This window comes from Oncorhynchus kisutch, linkage group LG11, assembly GCF_002021735.2.
Source record: "Oncorhynchus kisutch isolate 150728-3 linkage group LG11, Okis_V2, whole genome shotgun sequence".
NCBI lineage: Eukaryota > Metazoa > Chordata > Actinopteri > Salmoniformes > Salmonidae > Oncorhynchus > Oncorhynchus kisutch.
Genome location: NC_034184.2, coordinates 3,562,824 through 3,584,220, shown reverse-complemented (window position 1 = coordinate 3,584,220; position 21,397 = coordinate 3,562,824). Strand labels below are relative to the sequence as shown.

Here is a 21,397-nt window from a genome sequence, read left to right as displayed (position 1 = left end):
CACACCTGCCTCTGATTGAGAACCATACCAGGCCAAACACAAAACACAGGTGGGAAAAGGCTGCCTAAGTATGATTCTCAATCAGAGACAACTAACAACACCTGCCTCTGATTGAGAACCATACCAGGCCAAACACAAAACACAGGTGGGAAAAGGCTGCCTAAGTATGATTCTCAATCAGAGACAACTAACAACACCTGCCTCTGATTGAGAACCATACCAGGCCAAACACAAAACACAACATAGAAAAACGAACATAGACAACCCATCCCAACTCACTCCCTGACCAAACTAAAACAAAGACATAATAAAGGAACTAAGGTCAGAACGTGACACACTGAGATTATATTTGACATTGTGTCTGTTCACTGAGTAAAAGCACTGAGTTTCCATGTCCTTTTCAATAGACTTTCTCTTACTCTTTACCCAATATATTGATGTCACAGTGATTACTTATCTTACCTGTGATCTATATTATATTCATGTTGATAGATGCTTTATATACATCACTGTAAATGTGTCCATTTCTATGCTTGTATTGGTCTGAACGAAATGTGGGATCATTCTACTGTGCTTCCTCTCTCTTTCTCTCTTCTAGTATAGAATGTCATGTCAACCACATTCTTTATGTAGATCTCTCTCTCCCTCCTTCTCTCTCTATCTCTGCTTTCTTTCTCTTTCTCTCTCTCCCTCCTCTCTGTATCTCCTCTCTCTTTCTGTCTCTCTCCCTCCTTCTCTCTCCATCTCCTCTCTTTCTGTCTCTCTCTCCATCTCTCTCTTTCTGTCTCTCTCTCCCTCCTCTCTCTATCTTCTCTCTCTTTCTGTCTCTCCTCATGATCTTTCTCTCTCTCCTCTCCCTCTGACCTCTAACTGCTTCCCTCTTACCCCTAGGCCCTCATGTTGTCTCTTTGTCTCTGTCTCTCCTCTCCGTCTGACCTCTAACTGCTTCCCTCTTACCCCTAGGCCCTCATGTTGTCTCTTTGTCTCTGTCTCTCCTCTCCCTCTGACCTCTAACTGCTTCCCTCTTACCCCTAGGCCCTCATGTTGTCTCTTTGTCTCTGTCTCTCCTCTCCGTCTGACCTCTAACTGCTTCCCTCTTACCCCTAGGCCCTCATGTTGTCTCTTTGTCTCTGTCTCTCCTCTCCCTCTGACCTCTAACTGCTTCCCTCTTACCCCTAGGCCCTCATGTTGTCTCTTTGTCTCTGTCTCTCCTCTCCGTCTGACCTCTAACTGCTTCCCTCTTACCCCTAGGCCCTCATGTTGTCTCTTTGTCTCTGTCTCTCCTCTCCGTCTGACCTCTAACTGCTCCCCTCTTACCCCTAGGCCCTCATGTTGTCTCTTTGTCTCTGTCTCTCCTCTCCCTCTGACCTCTAACTGCTTCCCTCTTACCCCTAGGCCCTCATGTTGTCTCTTTGTCTCTGTCTCTCCTCTCCCTCTGACCTCTAACTGCTCCCCTCTTACCCCTAGGCCCTCATGTTGTCTCTTTGTCTCTGTCTCTCCTCTCCCTCTGACCTCTAACTGCTCCCCTCTTACCCCTAGGCCCTCATGTTGTCTCTTTGTCTCTGTCTCTCCTCTCCTCTCCCTCTGACCTCTAACTGCTTCCCTCATACCCCTAGGCCCTCATGTTGTCTCTTTGTCTCTGTCTCTCCTCTCCGTCTGACCTCTAACTGCTTCCCTCTTACCCCTAGGCCCTCATGTTGTCTCTTTGTCTCTGTCTCTCCTCTCCTCTCCCTCTGACCTCTAACTGCTTCCCTCTTACCCCTAGGCCCTCATGTTGTCTCTTTGTCTCTGTCTCTCCTCTCCCTCTGACCTCTAACTGCTTCCCTCTTACCCCTAGGCCCTCATGTTGTCTCTTTGTCTCTGTCTCTCCTCTCCCTCTGACCTCTGTAACTGCTCCCCTCTTACCCCTAGGCCCTCATGTTGTCTCTTTGTCTCTGTCTCTCCTCTCCCTCTGACCTCTGTAACTGCTCCCCTCTTACCCCTAGGCCCTCATGTTGTCTCTTTGTCTCTGTCTCTCCTCTCCGTCTGACCTCTAACTGCTCCCCTCTTACCCCTAGGCCCTCATGTTGTCTCTTTGTCTCTGTCTCTCCTCTCCCTCTGACCTCTAACTGCTTCCCTCTTACCCCTAGGCCCTCATGTTGTCTCTTTGTCTCTCCTCTCCTCTCCCTCTGACCTCTAACTGCTCCCCTCTTACCCCTAGGCCCCCATGTTGTCTCTTTGTCTCTGTCTCTCCTCTCCCTCTGACCTCTGTAACTGCTCCCCTCTTACCCCTAGGCCCTCATGTTGTCTCTTTGTCTCTGTCTCTCCTCTCCCTCTGACCTCTAACTGCTTCCCTCTTACCCCTAGGCCCCCATGTTGTCTCTTTGTCTCTGTCTCTCCTCTCCCTCTGACCTCTAACTGCTTCCCTCTTACCCCTAGGCCCTCATGTTGTCTCTTTGTCTCTGTCTCTCCTCTCCCTCTGACCTCTAACTGCTTCCCTCTTACCCCTAGGCCTCATGTTGTCTCTTTGTCTCTGTCTCTCCTCTCCCTCTGACCTCTAACTGCTTCCCTCTCACCCCTAGGCCCTCATGTTGTCTCTTTGTCTCTGTCTCTCCTCTCCCTCTGACCTCTAACTGCTTCCCTCTTACCCCTAGGCCCTCATGTTGTCTCTTTGTCTCTGTCTCTCCTCTCCCTCTGACCTCTAACTGCTTCCCTCTTACCCCTAGGCCCTCATGTTGTCTCTTTGTCTCTGTCTCTCCTCTCCGTCTGACCTCTAACTGCTTCCGTCTTACCCCTAGGCCCTCATGTTGTCTCTTTGTCTCTGTCTCTCCTCTCCCTCTGACCTCTGTAACTGCTCCCCTCTTACCCCTAGGCCCTCATGTTGTCTCTTTGTCTCTGTCTCTCCTCTCCCTCTGACCTCTAACTGCTCCCCTCTTACCCCTAGGCCCTCATGTTGTCTCTTTGTCTCTGTCTCTCCTCTCCCTCTGACCTCTGTAACTGCTCCCCTCTTACCCCTAGGCCCTCATGTTGTCTCTTTGTCTCTGTCTCTCCTCTCCCTCTGACCTCTAACTTCTTCCCTCTTACCCCTAGGCCCTCATGTTGTCTCTTTGTCTCTGTCTCTCCTCTCCCTCTGACCTCTAACTGCTTCCCTCTTACCCCTAGGCCCTCATGTTGTCTCTTTGTCTCTGTCTCTCCTCTCCGTCTGACCTCTCTAACTGCTTCCCTTTTACCCCTAGGCCCTCATGTTGTCTCTTTGTCTCTGTCTCTCCTCTCCGTCTGACCTCTAACTGCTTCCGTCTTACCCCTAGGCCCTCATGTTGTCTCTTTGTCTCTGTCTCTCCTCTCCCTCTGACCTCTGTAACAGCTCCCCTCTTACCCCTAGGCCCTCATGTTGTCTCTTTGTCTCTGTCTCTCCTCTCCCTCTGACCTCTAACTGCTCCCCTCTTACCCCTAGGCCCTCATGTTGTCTCTTTGTCTCTGTCTCTCCTCTCCCTCTGACCTCTGTAACTGCTCCCCTCTTACCCCTAGGCCCTCATGTTGTCTCTTTGTCTCTGTCTCTCCTCTCCCTCTGACCTCTAACTGCTTCCCTCTTACCCCTAGGCCCTCATGTTGTCTCTTTGTCTCTGTCTCTCCTCTCCCTCTGACCTCTAACTGCTTCCCTCTTACCCCTAGGCCCTCATGTTGTCTCTTTGTCTCTGTCTCTCCTCTCCGTCTGACCTCTCTAACTGCTTCCCTCTTACCCCTAGGCCCTCATGTTGTCTCTTTGTCTCTGTCTCTCCTCTCCGTCTGACCTCTCTAACTGCTCCCCTCTTACCCCTAGGCCCTCATGTTGTCTCTTTGTCTCTGTCTCTCCTCTCCGTCTGACCTCTCTAACTGCTTCCCTCTTACCCCTAGGCCCTCATGTTGTCTCTTTGTCTCTGTCTCTCCTCTCCGTCTGACCTCTAACTGCTTCCCTCTTACCCCTAGGCCCTCATGTTGTCTCTTTGTCTCTGTCTCTCCTCTCCGTCTGACCTCTAACTGCTTCCCTCTTACCCCTAGGCCCTCATGTTGTCTCTTTGTCTCTGTCTCTCCTCTCCCTCTGACCTCTAACTGCTTCCCTCTTACCCCTAGGCCCTCATGTTGTCTCTTTGTCTCTGTCTCTCCTCTACGTCTGACCTCTAACTGCTTCCCTCTTACCCCTAGGCCCTCATGTTGTCTCTTTGTCTCTGTCTCTCCTCTCCGTCTGACCTCTAACTGCGTCCCTCTTACCCCTAGGCCCTCATGTTGTCTCTTTGTCTCTGTCTCTCCTCTCCCTCTGACCTCTAACTGCTTCCCTCTTACCCCTAGGCCCTCATGTTGTCTCTTTGTCTCTGTCTCTCCTCTCCCTCTGACCTCTAACTGCTTCCCCCTTACCCCTAGGCCCTCATGTTGTCTCTTTGTCTCTGTCTCTCCTCTCCCTCTGACCTCTAACTGCTTCCCTCTTACCCCTAGGCCCTCATGTTGTCTCTTTGTCTCTGTCTCTCCAGAGATCTGAAACTGGATAACATTCTGCTGGATGCACAAGGCCACTGTAAACTGGCTGACTTTGGCATGTGTAAGGAGGGGATCCTCAATGGAGTCACCACCACCACCTTCTGTGGGACCCCAGACTACATCGCTCCGGAGGTAACCCACACTTATCTGGAACAGTCTGACAGTACTCAACCACCCATTCATCTGGGACAGTCTGACAGTACTCAACCACCCATTCATCTGGGACAGTCTGACAGTACTCAACCACCCATTCATCTGGGACAGTCTGACAGTACCTAACCACCCATTCATCTGGGACAGTCTGACAGTACTCCACCACCCATTCATCTGGGACAGTCTGGCAGTACTCAACCACCCATTCATCCGGGACAGGCTGACAGTACTCCACCACCCATTCACCTGGGACAGTCTGACAGTACTCAACCACCCATTCATCTGGGACAGTCTGACAGTACTCAACCACCCATTCATCTGGGACAGTCTGACAGTACTCCACCACCCATTCATCTGGGACAGTCTGACAGTACTCCACCACCCATTCATCCGGGACAGTCTGACAGTACTCAACCACCCATTCATCTGGGACAGTCTGACAGTACTCCACCACCCATTCATCTGGGACAGTCTGACAGTACTCCACCACCCATTCATCCGGGACAGTCTGACAGTACTCCACCACCCATTCATCTGGGACAGTCTGACAGTACTCAACCACCCATTCATCTGGGACAGTCTGACAGTACCCACCCACCCTTTTATCTGAGACAGTCTGACAGTATTCTATTATTATCATGTACTGTACTCTTTCTATACCCTCTACTCTGCCCTCTCCCTCACTCTTTCATCCACCCATGTTTTAAATTTAAAAATGAATACATTTGTCTTAAAAATAAAATCCACTCACTCACTATCACCCACTCACTCACTATCACCCACTCACTCACTATCACCCACTCACTCACATAATCCATCAATTAAACTCATGTACTCATTTCTTCCACTCATTCTCTCACAATATCATCCCTAATAATATTATGTTCCCCTTTACTACCATATTGATCCTGTCGTAGTGTAGATGGTGTTAGTGTTTCCTGTCCCCATGTATGTTTTAGATCCTACAGAAGCTTGTGTATGAGATGGTGTTACATTGTTTCCTGTCCCCCTATGTGTTTTAGATCCTACAGGAGCTAGAATATGGCCCCTCTGTGGACTGGTGGGCTCTGGGGGTGCTTATGTACGAGATGATGGCTGGCCAGCCCCCCTTTGAGGCCGACAATGAGGATGACCTGTTTGAGTCCATTCTCCACGATGATGTCCTCTACCCAGTGTGGCTAAGCAAGGAGGCAGTCTCCATCCTCAAAGCGGTCAGTGACCTACAGAATACCTACCTGTTCTAATCTGCCTGTATCTCTAACTATCCCTCTTTTACTCTCCTCTTTTTCCCCTTCTCCACCTCTTTTTCCCCTTCTCCACCTCTTTTTCCCCTTCTCCACCTCTTTTTCCCCTTCTCCACCTCTTTTTCCACTTCTCCACCTCTTTTTATTTTCTTCATATCTCTTCCTCTCATTTCTCTGCTTCATCTGTTCTGACACCTTATAGTCTCCTACACCTCCCTTTCCTCCCCCTCCTCCTCCTCCTTGTCATCCTCCTCCTCCTTGTCATCCTTCACCTCCTCCTCTTCCTTTCCCTCCTCCTCCTCATCCTTCTCCTCCTCCTTATCTTCCTCCTCCTCCTTGTCACCCTCCTCCGCCTCCTTTTCCTCCTCCCCCTCCTCTTCCTCCTCCTACTCCTTGTCATCCTCCTCCTCCTCCTTTTCCTCCTCGTCGTCCTCCTCCTTGTCATCCTTCTCCTCATCTTCTTCTTCCTCCTAATCCTCCTCCTACTCCTCCTTCTCTTCCTCCTCCTTCTCCTCTTCCTCCTCCTCTTCTTCCTAATCCTCCTTGTCATTCTTCTCCTCTTCCTCCTCCTCCTCCTCCTCCTATTCTTTCTCCTCCTTGTCATTCTTCTATTCTTATTCCTCCTAATTCTCCTCCTACTCCTCCTCATCCTCATCTTCCTCCTCCTACTCCTCCTCATCTTCTTCCTAATCCCACTCCTACTTCATCTCTGCTTCCTCCTCCTCCTAATCCTCCTCTTCCTCCTCCTCCTCCTTGTCATCCTTCTAACCCTCCTCTTCCTCCTCCACCTCCTCCTAAGCCTCCTCCTCCTGATCTTTTTCCTCCTCCTCCTAAGCCTCCTCCTCCTTTCCCTCCTAATCCTCCTACTCCTCCTCCTCCTCCTCCTCCTCCTCCTCTTCCTCCTCCCACTCCTAATCATCCACCTAGTCCTTGTCATCCTCCTCCTCTTCCTCCTAATCCCCCTCCTCTTCCTTCTCCTCCTTTTCATCCTACTCCTGCTCATCCTCCTCCTAGTCCTAATTTTCCTCCTCTTCCTCCTCCTCCTCCTCCTAAGCCTCCTCCTCCTGATCCTGATGCTCTTCCTCCTTCTCCTAAGTCTCCTCCTCCTTTTCCTCCTAATCCTCCTCCTACTCCGCCTCCTCTTCCTCCTCCTCCTCCTCCTAAGCCTCCTCCTCCTGGTCCATCGCGTCCTGCATTTACTTTGGCCGTCTGTCTCTCCAGAGTTCTGAAACTGGATAGCATCCTTCTGGATGCAAAGGGCCACTGTAAGCTATATGTTTGCAAAGCCTTGTGGTAAAGCAGGCGTGTTTGTCTTGGACCGGCCTGTTTCACTCTGTGATCAGTCTCACTGGTCCTTTGGTCACACTACTCACCCCAGCGGTCCTAATGTTCACATTACCCAGGCCAGCGGTCCTAATGGGCACATTTCCCAGCCCAGTGGTCACATTAGCCAGCGGTCCTAATGGTCACATTACCCAGCGCAGTGGTCCTAATGGTCACATTACCCAGCCCATTGGTCCTACTGGTCACATTACCCAGCCCAGAGGTCCTTATGGTCACATTAACCAGCCCAGTGGTCCTACTGGTCACATTACCCAACCCTGCGGTCCTAATGGTCACATTACCCAGCCCAGCGGTCCTAATGGTCACATTACCCAGCCCAGCTGTCCTAATGGTCACATTACCAAGCGATCCTACTGGTCACATTACCCAGCTATCTTAATGGTCACATTACCCAGCCCAGCAGTCATGATGGTCACATTGCATATTCCAGCGGTCCTAATGGTCACATTACCCATCGGTCCTAATGGTCACATTACCCAGCAGTCCTAATGGTCACATTACCCAGCCCAGCAGTCCTAATGGTCACATTACCCAGCGGTCCTAATGGTCACATTACCCAGCCCAGCTGTCCTAATGGTCACATTACCCAGCCCAGCAGTCATGATGGTCACATTGCATATTCCAGCGGTCCTAATGGTCACATTACCCATCGGTCCTAATGGTCACATTACCCAGCAGTCCTAATGGTGACATTACCCAGCCCAGCAGTCCTAATGGTCACATTACCCAGCGGTCCTAATGGTCACATTACCCAGCCCAGCTGTCCTAATGGTCACATTACCCAGCCCAACGGTCCTAATGGTCACATTACCAAGCCCAGCTGTCCTAATGGTGACATTACCCAGCCCAGCGTTCTAATAGTGACATTACCCAGCCCAGCGGTCCTAATTGTCACATTACCCAGTGGTCCTAATGGTCACATTACCCAGCCCAGCTGTCCTAATGGTCACATTACCCAGCCCAACGGTCCTAATGGTCACATTGCATATTCCAGCTATCCTAATGGTCACATTACTCAGCCCAGCAGTCCTAATGGTCACATTACCCAGCCCAGCGGCCCTAATGTTCACATTACCCAGCCCAGCGGTCCTAATGGTCACATTACTCAGCTCAGTGGTCCTAATGGTCACATTACCCAGCCCAATGGTCCTACTGGTCACATTACCCAGCCCAGCTGTCCTACTGGTCACATTACCCAGCCCAGCGGTCCTAATGGTCACATTACCCAGCCCAGCGGTCCTAATGGACACATTACTCAGCCCAGCGGTCCTAATGGTCACATTACCCAGCCCAATGGTCCTACTGGTCACATTACCCAGCCCATTGGTCCTAATGGTCACATTACCCAACCCAGTGGTCCTAATGTTCACATTACCCAGCCCAGCGTTCCTAATGGTCACATTACTCAGCCCAGCGGTCCTAATGGTCACATTACCCAGCCAAATGGCCCTACTGGTCACATTCCCCAATCCAGTGGTCCTAATGGTCACATTACCCAGCCCAGCTGGCCTACTGGTCACATTACCCAGCCCAGTGGTCCTAATGGTCATATCTGACCTCTGGATTATCTTAACAATGACCACAGAGCAGACCTCTCTGCACCACTTGGCTGTCTTAACCTCTCACTCTTGCTCTTTTACCTCCATTTCTCTCTTCCTTGCATTTACTACATGGCCTCATGCTCCCAAGGGGGCCAAGGGGAAAAAGTCAAGTAAGTTTAGTACATTTAATTTTCATCCTCCTTTATTCATCATCCTGTTTTCCTGTCATGTAGTTCATGACGAAGAGTCCAAACAAGCGTCTGGGCTGTGTGATCACCCAGGGCTTGGAGGAGGCCATCAAGGTGCATCCCTTCTTCAAGGAGATGGACTGGGTTCTGCTGGAGCAGAAGAGGGTCAAACCACCCTTCAAACCTCGCATTGTGAGTATCACCACACATAGCCCAGACAATGTAGGGTGAAGTTGCCTGTAGATGCTGATCTTGGTTCAGTTTAGCATTATCCACACGAATGGTCAAGGTTAGGATTGGGGCAGGGGAAACCGATCCTAGATCTGCACCTAGGGTAGACTTCACCCCGGAGTGTGTCTGAGGTCTTAGGGAACATATCATGCTGTAGGTTTTATGGCCCCTAATGTTCCACCTTCACCATTATTAACCTCTAACCTTCAGCATCCTAAATATCACCAAAGCTTCAATCCTAATAGTATGTTGAGAACTCTGGAACCTAGTTTTATTTAACCTTCATATAACGTGACCAGGAACAACTCCTGGGCTCTGGTATGGTTATGTGGACTTTGCTGATAGCTACTTTATTGAGGGAAAATATACTTACTATGACTTAGATACACTATATAACACAAGTATGTGGATACCTCTTCAAATGAGTGGATTCAGCTATTTCAGTCACAGCAGTCGCTGACAGGTGTATAAAATTGAGAACACAGCCATGCAATCTCCATAGACATACATTGGCAGTAGAATGGCCTTACTGGAGAGCTCAGTTTCTTTCAATGTGGCACCGGCAAAGTATGTCACCTTTCCAGCAAGTCAGTCTGTCAAATTTCTGCCCTGCTAGAGCTGCTCTGGTCAACTGTAAGTGCTGTTATTGTGAAGTGGAAATGTCAAGGAGCAACAACAGCTCAGCCGCGAAGTGGTAGGCCACACAAGCTCACAGAACAAGACAGGTGAGTGCTGAAGCACGTAGCGGTGAAAAATCACCGGCCCTTGGGTTGCAACACTCAGGACCAAGTTCCAAACTGCCTCTGGACGCAACGTCAGCACAAGAACTGTTCATCAGAAGCTTCATGAAATGAGTTTCCATTGCCGAGCAGCCGCACACAAGCTTAAGATCAGCATGCGCAATGCCAAGCGACGTCTGGAGTTGTGTAAAGCTCGCCGCCATTGGACTCTGGAGTAGTGGAAACACGTTTTCTGGAGTGATGAATCACATATCTGGGTTTAGCAGATGCCAGGAGATTTCTACCTGTCCCAATGCATAGTGCAAACTGTGATGTTTGGTGGAGGAGGAATAATGGTCTGGGGCTGTTTTTCATGGTTCGGGCTAGGCCACTTAGTTACAGTGAAGGGAAATCTTAATGTGACAGCATACAATGACATTCTAGACGATTCTGTGCTTCCAGCTTTGTGGCCACAGTTTGGGGAAGGCTCTTTATTGTTTCAGCATGACAATGCCCCCATGCACAAAGCAAGGTCCATATAGAAATGGTTTATTGAAATCGGTGTGGAAGAACTTGACCTCAACCACATCGAACAACTTTGGGATGAATTAGAATGCGGACTGCGAGCCAGGCCTAATCGCCCAACATCAGTGCCCGCTGTTGTGGCCCAACATGCTGTTGTGGCTGAATGGAAGCATGTCCCCGCAGCAATGTTCCAACATCTAGTGGAAAACCTTCCCAGAAGAGTGGAGGCTGTTGTAGCAGTAAAGGGGGGACCAACTCCATATTAATGCCCATGAGTTTGTTCGACGAGCATGTTCGACGAGCAGGTGTCCACATACCTTTGGTCATGTAGTGTATGTGGTTGTCCCATCTAACTATCTGAAGAATGCACTAACTGTAAGTCGCTCTGGATAAGAGTGTCTGCTGAATGACTCAAATGTAAATGTACTGTATAGCTAGATACCTGCTGGGCATGGGGTACTATGAAATACCTAATGGAGAGTGAGGGGAAGGGTATGTCCTGTTTCCATTCACACAGAGAGGGGACGATGAGCACCTCAACGAATCACACAACGTGATCACTCCATCCAAATCTATATATTAATCAGCTTTCTTTTATCATTACTTTATCAAAAAAGGTCTAATTATTTGGCAGTCATCATCCTGTAGTATCTGACTCTCATGCTCCTTCCTTCCTTCCTTCCTTCCTTCCTTCCTTCCTTCCTTCCTTCCTTCCTTCCTTCCTTCCTTCCTTCCTTCCTTCCTTCCTGCTCCTGTACAGAAAACCAAAAGGGACGTGAACAACTTTGACCAGGACTTCACTCGCGAGGAACCTGTCCTCACCCCAGTAGAAGACGCCATTATTAAGCAGATCAACCAAGACGAGTTCAAGGGTTTCTCCTACTTTGGAGGGGAGGAGAATCTGTCCTAAGGCCTGCACACACACCAACACACACACACACACACCAACACACAAACAAACACGTATAGACACACATACATGCAGGAACACTGACATACACACGAATTTAAAAACACACATACATACATACATACATACATACATACATACATACATACATACATACATACATACATACATACATACATACATACATACATACATACATACATACATACATACATACATACATACATACATACATACATACATACATACATACATACATACATACATACATACATACATGCAAACCCATGTATTTTGTCCCATGCAGACATACAGAATTATAAAATACACACAGAGTAAATTATTACTTTCACACACTCATATAAAACTCCAGCCATTAGGGCCTCAGATTAGTACCAACTACAAAACCTAAACCAGACCATCTACAGCGCTCTACCAGTATCTGTCTGTCTGTCTGTCTGTCTGTCTGTCTGTCTGTCTGTCCATCAGTGGATGTTTTCTAAGTTACAAACCAATTTAATTCAAGAGTAGGTCAGGAAGCCCATCTGCTTTATTATCAAGGTCCTATTGGCTGGTCCAGATCAGAGTGGTGGATCAAACCACACTCCTTGTGGTGGAGGGTGGCCCTAGGATTGGCCCCCTGACACTGAATATAGCCTGGCCCTTGCCCCACTGGCCTGGGCTGATAACAGTGATGAAAGCTCCTCACAGTCCAGCCCCATATTGTCTCAAGGCCCTTTCCAGTGGACTATGAAATGTACAGGGAATGTTTGTGTGACGGTGTCAACTTTTTGTCTATATAAGGATTTAAAGGTCAGGGGTTATGTGTGCTTTGAGCAGGGGTCTTGTTCGACATGGTCTCCTTGCAATAGATCAGACTTTCAACTGTTTCGTCAACCATCCTAGTTCCTCAGTGAGTATATGATACTGAAATAATTATATTATTATATGAATCTGTAATTTCTTAAGCTGTCCTGTAAATTTCTCATTGTACTAGAATGTCCTCCTCCTCTGCCATGTTTAAACTGGATGTACTAGAATGTCCTCCTCCTCTGCCATGTTTAAACTGGGTGTACTAGAATGTCCTCCTCCTCTGCCATGTTTAAACTGGATGTACTAGAATGTCCTCCTCCTCTGCCATGTTTAAACTGGATGTACTAGAATGTCCTCCTTCTCTGCCATGTTTAAACTGGATGTAGTAGAATGTCCTCCTCCTCTGCCATGTTTAAACTGGATGTAGTAGAATGTCCTCCTCCTCTGCCATGTTTAAACTGGATGTACTAGAATGTCCTCCTCCTCTGCCATGTTTAAACTGGATGTAGTAGAATGTCCTCCTCCTCTGCCATGTTTAAACTGGATGTACTAGAATGTCCTCCTCCTCTGCCATGTTTAAACTGGATGTACTAGAATGTCCTCCTCCTCTGTCATGTTTAAACTGGATGTACTAGAATGTCCTCCTCCTCTGCCATGTTTAAACTGGATGTACTAGAATGTCCTCCTCTGCCATGTTTAAACTGGATGTACTAGAATGTCCTCCTCCTCTGCCATGTTTAAACTGGATGTACTAGAATGTCCTCCTCCTCTGCCATGTTTAAACTGGATGTACTAGAATGTCCTCCTTCTCTGCCATGTTTAAACTGGATGTACTAGAATGTCCTCCTTCTCTGCCATGTTTAAACTGGATGTACTAGAATGTCCTCCTCTGCCATGTTTAAACTGGATGTACTAGAATGTCCTCCTCCTCTGCCATGTTTAAACTGGATGTACTAGAATGTCCTCCTTCTCTGCCATGTTTAAACTGGATGTACTAGAATGTCCTCCTTCTCTGCCATGTTTAAACTGGATGTACTAGAATGTCCTCCTCTGCCATGTTTAAACTGGATGTACTAGAATGTCCTCCTCTGCCATGTTTAAATGCAAAAAAAAACGAATCCATAGAACCAATGATTGTATTTAAAAAAGCTAAAAACCAATTGGTTCACAGGGTCAATAAAAAAAGAAGCCTGTTTGAAAGTTTCCTCAAGATCAAAACGACGGCAGAATTAGAACAAGTCCATGTACAGTACATCAAATGCCCATTGTGTGTAGCTGCAGATCAGTTACATATTGTAGATATGCCCACAGTGTTATGGTAGTCTAGCTTCATGTATTCCAAATGAATGTCATGGGTTTCAATGTGGACAAATGTGCTTGTATGCATGAGTGATGGTGGGGATGCAACTGAATGTATCGGGTCTGTTTGTGTGAGTGTGTGTGCATGTGCATGTGTGTGTGTGTCAATAAGTATACTGCACGTACGCTAGTTTGTGTGAGTCTGTTTGTGCGTGTGCGACATAGGCAGTGGGTTCATGAGAAGGGCCCTCTTGAAGATTTAACATTTCATTGTGTCTGTTTTATTTCGTTGTGTTTTATTTCATTGTGTGTTTTATTTCATTGTGTTTTATTTCATTGTGTGTTTTATTTCATTGTGTGTTTTATTTGTCGTGATTTTACTGGATTGTCTTGTTGCTCAGTGTCTGAAATCCTGGATTTCCCTGCTATGCAACAAGACTCACAATCATGTGGGGGAAGGCATCACCAGATAGCTGTGTCTTTCCCTCTGTTCAGACCACCTTGTATATAGAAGCCTGTGGACTTCTTGGAGAAATAGAGGTATCATCTATTGCATGGTTATGCATATGATGTTATTGTGTATTAATAGAATATGAAAAAGTGACAATGTCCATGTACAATATTCTATGTCTGTCTGTCTGTTTTTGGTTTCCTTTGCTTTCTTGCCAGGTGTCTTCACTGTTCATCCTCCCATTGACTCTTTGCTGTTGTTCTGTATGGTTTTGACAGTGTATGCATGGCTGTTTTCATTTGCCTGTCGTTAACCCCATTGATAGCCATGTCTATGTGCTTCCTTCAGAGTGTTCCATCAAACCACCTCACCACCCCTCTCCTTGCCCTCTCTCAACTCTTTTTAAAAAAGGTCAACATTTCCTGTAGCATATCTCTTTAAAAAAGGTCAACATTTCCTATAGCATATCTCTTTAAAAAAGGTCAACATTTCCTATAGCATATCTCTTTAAAAAAGGTCAACATTTCCTGTAGCATATCTCTTTAAAAAAGGTCAACATTTCCTGTAGCATATCTCTATAAAAAAGGTCAACATTTCCTATAGCATATCTCTTTAAAAAAGGTCAACATTTCCTGTAGCATATCTCTTTAAAAAGTCAACATTTCCTGTAGCATATCTCTATAAAAAAGGTCAACATTTCCTATAGCATATCTCTTTAAAAAGTCAACATTTCCTGTAGCATCTCTTTTTAAATAAGGTCAACATTTCCTACACCATCTCTTTTGAAATAAGGTCAACATTTCCTGTAGCATATCTCTTTAAAAAAGGTCTTTAAAAAAGGTCAACATTTCCTACAGCATCTCTTTTTAAATTTGGTCAACATTTCCTGTAGCATATCTCTTTAAAAAAAGGTCAACATTTCCTACAGCATATCTCTTTAGAACAGTAATATTACCAAAGGTAGTAAATCTATTGGATTCATGAAGCTTATAGAAACCATCGACCTTCTTAATGCATTCAAGCCAAATAACTCTCTGGCCAAGATACTGTATGTGATATTGTAAGCCTACACCAAATCAAGGTAAATTCAAATCTACTGTCATATTCTGTCAGTAGAACACAAAAAGAACAATGTCGGTTTGTTATAATATTGCAAGTTGTACATTCCATTTTAGAGTAGAAACTTGAAAGTAACTTTCAAATGTTGGATTCATAACAGTAGGACTATTTGCAATTGAAGAGGTAGTGTAGTAGTGATAGTATGACTACTGTAGAAGTAGCAGTTGTTATTGTAGTAGTAGTAGTAGTAGTAGTTATTGTAGTATTATTAGTAGCATGTATAACAGTGCTAGTGCTACTAGTAGTAGCAATTATGCTATGGGGAGCAGGAGTAACTGTAGCAACAGTGGTTGTAACAGCGTTAATAGGTGACGGTATCATGGAATCAACTGTCAAAGCAATACTGATGCCCCTGCCCCACACACACCACTGCATGAAGGCCGCTCATACACCCAAAGGAATACTGATGCCCCTGCCCCACACACACCACTGCATGAAGGCCGCTCATACACCCAAAGGAATACTGATGCCCCTGCCCCACACACACCACTGCATGAAGGCCGCTCATTCACCCAAAGCAATACTGATGCCCCTGCCCCACACACACCACTGCATGAAGGCCGCTCATACACCCAAAGGAATACTGATACCCCTGCCCCACACACACCACTGCATGAAGGCCGCTCATACACCCAAAGGAATACTGATACCCCTGCCCCACACACACCACTGCATGAAGGCCGCTCATTCACCCAAAGCAATACTGATGCCCCTGCCCCACACACACCACTGCATGAAGGCCGCTCATACACCCAAAGGAATACTGATACCCCTGCCCCACACACACCACTGCATGAAGGCCGCTCATACACCCAAAGGAATACTGATACCCCTGCCCCACACACACCACTGCATGAAGGCCGCTCATACACCCAAAGCAACCACACCTTTGACACAACTGCACCCGTGTCAATTAATCACATGACCCCCAACATGAGAACAGTGTTAAAGAGAGGACATTTGTGTTTTGTTTTGTAAGATGGCAGACGCCCGTGCTACTCCGACCCATACGGAAGGTGTCCCTAGAGGTCCAAAATGCTCCATGCAAAATCCTTAACTCCAACTTTCTATGGTCCTTCTTTTATTGTGTACTTTTTAAACTGTTTGTAAAAGGAAGAAAACAACTCATAGGAAACTCATTTGTCTGTTGTAAGGTCAGTGAAGCAGATGAATGAGTACAATGTAGATTGTTGAAGAAGTACATCTGGCGGAATATTATGTGTTTGTTACATACAGTAGAATAAAAGACACAGCGGTGGCCCACCTCCATTATATTACTGTATGTACCTCTGTACATGTTGGGTTTCCTAATGGAGACTACTTCTGTAATAAAAGCATGCTCATTTAAGAATATCTATTGGAATGTCCTTTTCATCCAGGACGACACTGATTCTGGGTCTGGGAAGCTGGACAATTGTATTGGATTTCTGGTTTCTGTATTGTGAAGCTTTCTATGTACAGTTTGTCACCTGGCTGTTTTATTTTGAAGTCCTTTGGCATTCATTACTGTATGTCATTGTAAGCATTTTGGCTGTGTGCCAAAGGATGTGAATGTGTACTGTTGGTTTTTGGAACTTATTAAATATAATGATGTCAAATCAAATAGTGGAGTTGCTTGTTTTAGGGCTAATTTCTGTTCAGTGATAATAAAAATGTATGCAAAAGAGACCCAGGTCTCAATGGGACTCCCTGCTAAAATAAAGGTAAAAAAGATCTCTATGAAACACTGTTTACATTGCCAGATTGGGTTGAGTGTATATAGAGTACTGTACAGTGTCCATAAGTGACCATTGTTGGAATGTACTCTGAGATACACATGGTTAAAATGATAACACGATGTGCCATTAATCATTGACTGATGTTGCCACATTTGGGTATTCTTCCCTTTCAAAGCAAATGTTGCATTCCACACTAGTGTCATGGAAACTGAATATTTAGACCAGGGATGGGCAACTTTGATGGGGGTGGGGGCCACAATAAAACGGAACTCCTCATGAGAGGCCGCAGTTGTTCATGGGTCTGCGTACCCACATCCAAAGTTGTGAAGTTCATTTCATACAATTCTACTCATTTTGCCATGGGGCGAAGAGAAATGTTGGCAGTTTTTAACATGAAAAACTGATGATCAATGGACCCCAGCCTGGTTGCTTACTACAAGTTTTGATAGCTGCGGCTAGACTAATTTACCAATCTAAAAATTGGCTAATTGAGTGACTGGTAATGCAAAACCACATTTTGAAGTTGCACCTTGTGTATTCTATTATTCTAACTCTCAACAGTAAGCTGAGACTCCTTTACCAAACAGCACCTTCTATCTACATTGATCTACTGTTCTGTATCCTAGCATCGCTTCCCTTCCTTCTTTTTTCTACATTATTCAGCAAATATGTTTGAGAAGGATGGCAGTTTATATATTAGTTATAATGGTTCACAGTGACCTAACACATTTTCACATTTTAGTCATTTAGCAGACACTCTTATCCACAGCAATTTATAGGGGCAATTAGGGTTAAGTGCCTTGCTCAAGGGCCTATCAACAGATTTTTCATTAGTCAGCTCAGTGATTTGTACTAGTGACCTTTTGGTTACTGGCCCAACACTCTTAACCGATAGGCTACCTACTGCCCTCAACTCAGTGAACCTTCAGTTTACTTGTTTAACCCTTGAGGTGAATCATTTGAATCACAAAGCTGTTTAGACAGGCAGCCCAATTCTGATCTTTTCTTCACTCTTTGGTCTTTTGACCAATCAGATGCCTGTGCAGCCCATTAACAGCCTGAAGAAAGGTGAAACGTCACAGCAGCTGACGTTTTTATCAATAAATTTCAGTCGATTGGAATAGATGAGTGTCACAGGCTTGATGTTTTTCTTGTTTATCTCATTTTCTGTCTGTCTCTCTCCCTCCCCCTCTTTTACCCTCTCCCCCTTCCACCCCCCACTCCCATCCTCTCCCCAACCTCCTCCAACCCCTCCGCCCTCACCCACCCTCTCCTCCTCCTCCTCCACCCTTTCACACCCTTTCCGTCACTCTCTCCCCTCTCCCTCCTCCTTCTCCCATTCTCTCTTCCTTCTACTTTCCCTCCCACTCCTCTCAGCTCTCCCCCTTGCCCTCCTCTCTCCCCCTTCTCTCTCTCCCTCCTCTACCCCTCCATTCTCTCTCCCTCCTTTTTTCCCTGCCTCCCCTCCCATTCCTCTCATCTCCCGCTCCCTCTCCCTCCTCTCTTTCCCTTCTCTCTCCCACCTCTGTCTGTCTGTTGACTCTCTCTCCCTCCTCTCTCCCATACAATATATTGTACAGTATTTTTTGCTCATCAAAGTGTCAGTAGTTATGGACAAGACTATGTATATCACATCTGAAATGTAAAAAATAAATTAAAAAATAAACATCTTCCTCAACATTTCGGAATGGGTAAACAAGCAATGTTATCTCAGCCATTGACTAAAACAGTTTTTTCTTCAGGAAAATATTTTTTTAGTAGAACCATATTTAAAGACAGCAGAGACTCCTGTGGACTTTGAATGTCCCAACTGGCCCCAACTGGCTGGCATGAATGACAAGCATGTGTTTTTCTGTGTCCATCACCATACTAGCACATGAACAAATAAAAGGATCGGAGGTTGACATACTTATCTGCACAATGCAAGGCCAATAAGTTCATCACTGACATGTACCTACACAACAGAATGTACAGGGCAAGTCGACTCAAAGGTGTAGACCTACCAGTGACAGTATAAAACAGCGAAACAATCAGTGTAGGGGGTTGGGTTATTTAAGGCGGTTCTACACAGCATTTTCACCAATCACTGTGGTCAGATTGACTGAGCGACTGTCATCGGTCCAGCTGAGGGTAAGAGAGAGAGTACGGTGGAACGGGAATAGAAGTTTGAGCAGACTAAGGAAACTTTGACGGCAGACCCGACATTATCCAACTTGTGAATTATTTGTAGGCTAAAGCCTGTGTATTGTACCTTTTGTTAATCGGTGAATAAATAGGCTGTACAATCCTTGGCAGTGTTCTGAGACTGTACAGCTGCCAACTACTTCTGAAGGACAACTTGTTTATGAAATGGACTGTGCGTAAAGAGCAATTACATTTTCTCAATTTGACTTTCAATAAGTTTCACTTGTGTGCGTCTTATGTTGCTTTAACATTGTTGAGAAAGTGGACTGAGTCGGACTTTCGGGGAAATTGTTACTAAACTTTGCAAAAGAAAACATGACTGCCGATAAGGACAAGAAAAGGTAATGTCGATTTTTGAAATATTTCCTGTTTGGCTTATTTATTCTCATGTTAATACATTATGTTAGAAAGTATAATGTAAAACCTACAATCAACACGTTAAAGGGTAGGGCTATTAAACTATTGTCCTCGCGATCTATGAGTGACATTTCGCAGAAAATTCGCAGAACGGACACCTGCTGCGCTATAATAAAAGCGCACTGTGCGTAACATGGTAGCCTACAGGCACGCTACTTGACCATTTTGAAGCGCTGCTTGACCATTTTGAAGCGCTGCGGTCTAGTTCACTACAGTGCAAACTTAGCAGTCATAAACGGTGTCACGGTTTGTGGGGGTAATTTTAGATGGTGGTGAATATGTAGCATTATCCATCTTCTGCAACTCTTTTTTTTTTTTTTTACATGAAATGAAATAGAAGAATATAATAGTAACCATCACCCATTTTTCATATTGACCATCATGGTGTAGATTCCACTATTTAAAGCCTGCGTGATCAATTAAGCAAGGTCGACAAATGCTGTTGATTGATTAAACATTGATAAAACATTTGTGTTTTTTATTTAAGGACCTCACTTTTTGTTTATATTGCAGGCTATTAGCATATGTTGTATACATAATTGATCATGATAATGGTATTAAACATATTCTACTTGGTAAAAAAGATAAAACATGTCTTTTCACAATCACAAGAAAAATGTCAGTGCTGAAAAGATTTACTGAGAGTAAGTGATCTGTTGTTCTGGCTGTGAAATGAAATAAACATGTATGCATTTCTCTTTGCATGCTGCTCCTTTCTCCATCTTCAAATGAAACAGACACTGTTTCTGTGACCTCTTGTATTTTAGAGTGTGTTAAGTGTGTAGGGCTCATGACGCTCATGAAGGGTTGGAAAAACGGCAACTGTTAAACAGACGTAGCACACATTATTTGCTTCACAGAACATCTCAAACACTCAACCAATAATAAATATACAGTCTGTACAGTCCCTCGAGTGGTGAACCGCTAAGGGGAGAGTTTCGTCATCTGTAAGAGTGTTTCAGAAGATTCATAGAAACACAGAACTCCTGTAACCTCGACTTTAATCTCAGACCTCAGAGCAAAACTAAATATTAACCCTCGTGGCCTCTTCATATGAAGAGAACGGACTAAAACATTCCTTTAACCACAAATATTACCACACACTACTATATAGTGTGTATTGAGTGTTGCCTGATGGTGAGCCTGTAGTTCTGAGGTTGACAGTAGAGCCCTTCTCGCAGCACACTGTCCCTCAGCCTGTGGCACTGGAAACTGGATAACTGTTCACCAGCGTCAGTTTACTCTGCCCACAGCTCAGTGTCTTCAAAAATATATTTAAAATCTTTGAATTCTTAACTCCTTGATATCTCGTCTGGCTCCCTAGTAGAAGACAGTGGATTTGTGCATCCTTTAGTTTTGGAGTGTTATCAGTATTGGGTGCTCTTTCAGTAATATGTTTAGATGGAGACACCATAGCCCCCTGAGGAGAGCACTGTGAGAGTCTAGTGATGAGACGAGCGCCTCTCGGTCTGCTTTCTCAGACACACACTTATACAACACAGAGAAGGAGTTCTCGTTAGCCATAACTTATACAACACAGAGAAGGAGTTCCCGTTAGCCATAACTTATACAACACAGAGAAGGAGTTCCCGTTAGCCATAACTTATACAACACAGAGAAGGAGTTCCCGTTAGCCATAACTTATACAACACAGAGAAGGAGTTCCCGTTAGCCATAACTTATACAACACAGAGAAGGAGTTCCCGTTAGCCATAACTTCTACAACACAGAGAAGGAGTTCCCGTTAGCCATAACTTATACAACACAGAGAAGGAGTTCCCGTTAGCCATAACTTATACAACACAGAGAAGGAGTTCCCGTTAGCCATAACTTATACAACACAGAGAAGGAGTTCCCGTTAGCCATAACTTATACAACACAGAGAAGGAGTTCCCGTTAGCCATAACTTATACAACACAGGAGACATGGTGGTCATCTTAGAATATACTATTATTTTTTTAACCTTTATTTAACTAGGCAAGTCAGTTAAGAACCAATTCTTATTTACAATGACGGCCTAGGAAGTGTGTGTGTGTGTGTGTGTGTGTGT

At 45.5% G+C, this 21,397-nt stretch overlaps 2 protein-coding genes across 4 annotated transcripts in view; both read left to right on the top strand.

Moving 5' to 3' along the window:
* The window catches only part of LOC109898971 (protein kinase C epsilon type), a 219,592-nt gene extending 202,956 nt beyond the window's left edge, over positions 1–16,636 (top strand). Inside the window, exons 12-15 of the mRNA XM_031835198.1 lie at positions 4,485–4,623; positions 5,667–5,855; positions 9,007–9,153; positions 11,197–16,636. Coding sequence (XP_031691058.1) covers positions 4,485–4,623; positions 5,667–5,855; positions 9,007–9,153; positions 11,197–11,346 — 625 coding nt within the window. The 3' untranslated portion in view covers positions 11,347–16,636. The remainder of the gene's footprint in view (positions 1–4,484; positions 4,624–5,666; positions 5,856–9,006; positions 9,154–11,196) is intronic.
* A 2,221-nt stretch (positions 16,637–18,857) lies between these two features.
* The window catches only part of LOC109900095 (endothelial PAS domain-containing protein 1), an 87,087-nt gene continuing 84,547 nt past the window's right edge, over positions 18,858–21,397 (top strand). For 2 of the 3 annotated variants that reach the window (XM_020495820.2, XM_031835196.1), the window contains exon 1: positions 18,860–19,271. In XM_020495820.2, the coding sequence (XP_020351409.2) occupies positions 19,246–19,271 (26 nt within the window). In that variant the 5' untranslated portion in view covers positions 18,860–19,245. Of the gene's footprint in view, positions 19,272–21,397 lie in introns of all 3 variants that reach the window. The other variant, XM_031835197.1, reaches the window with a different exon arrangement.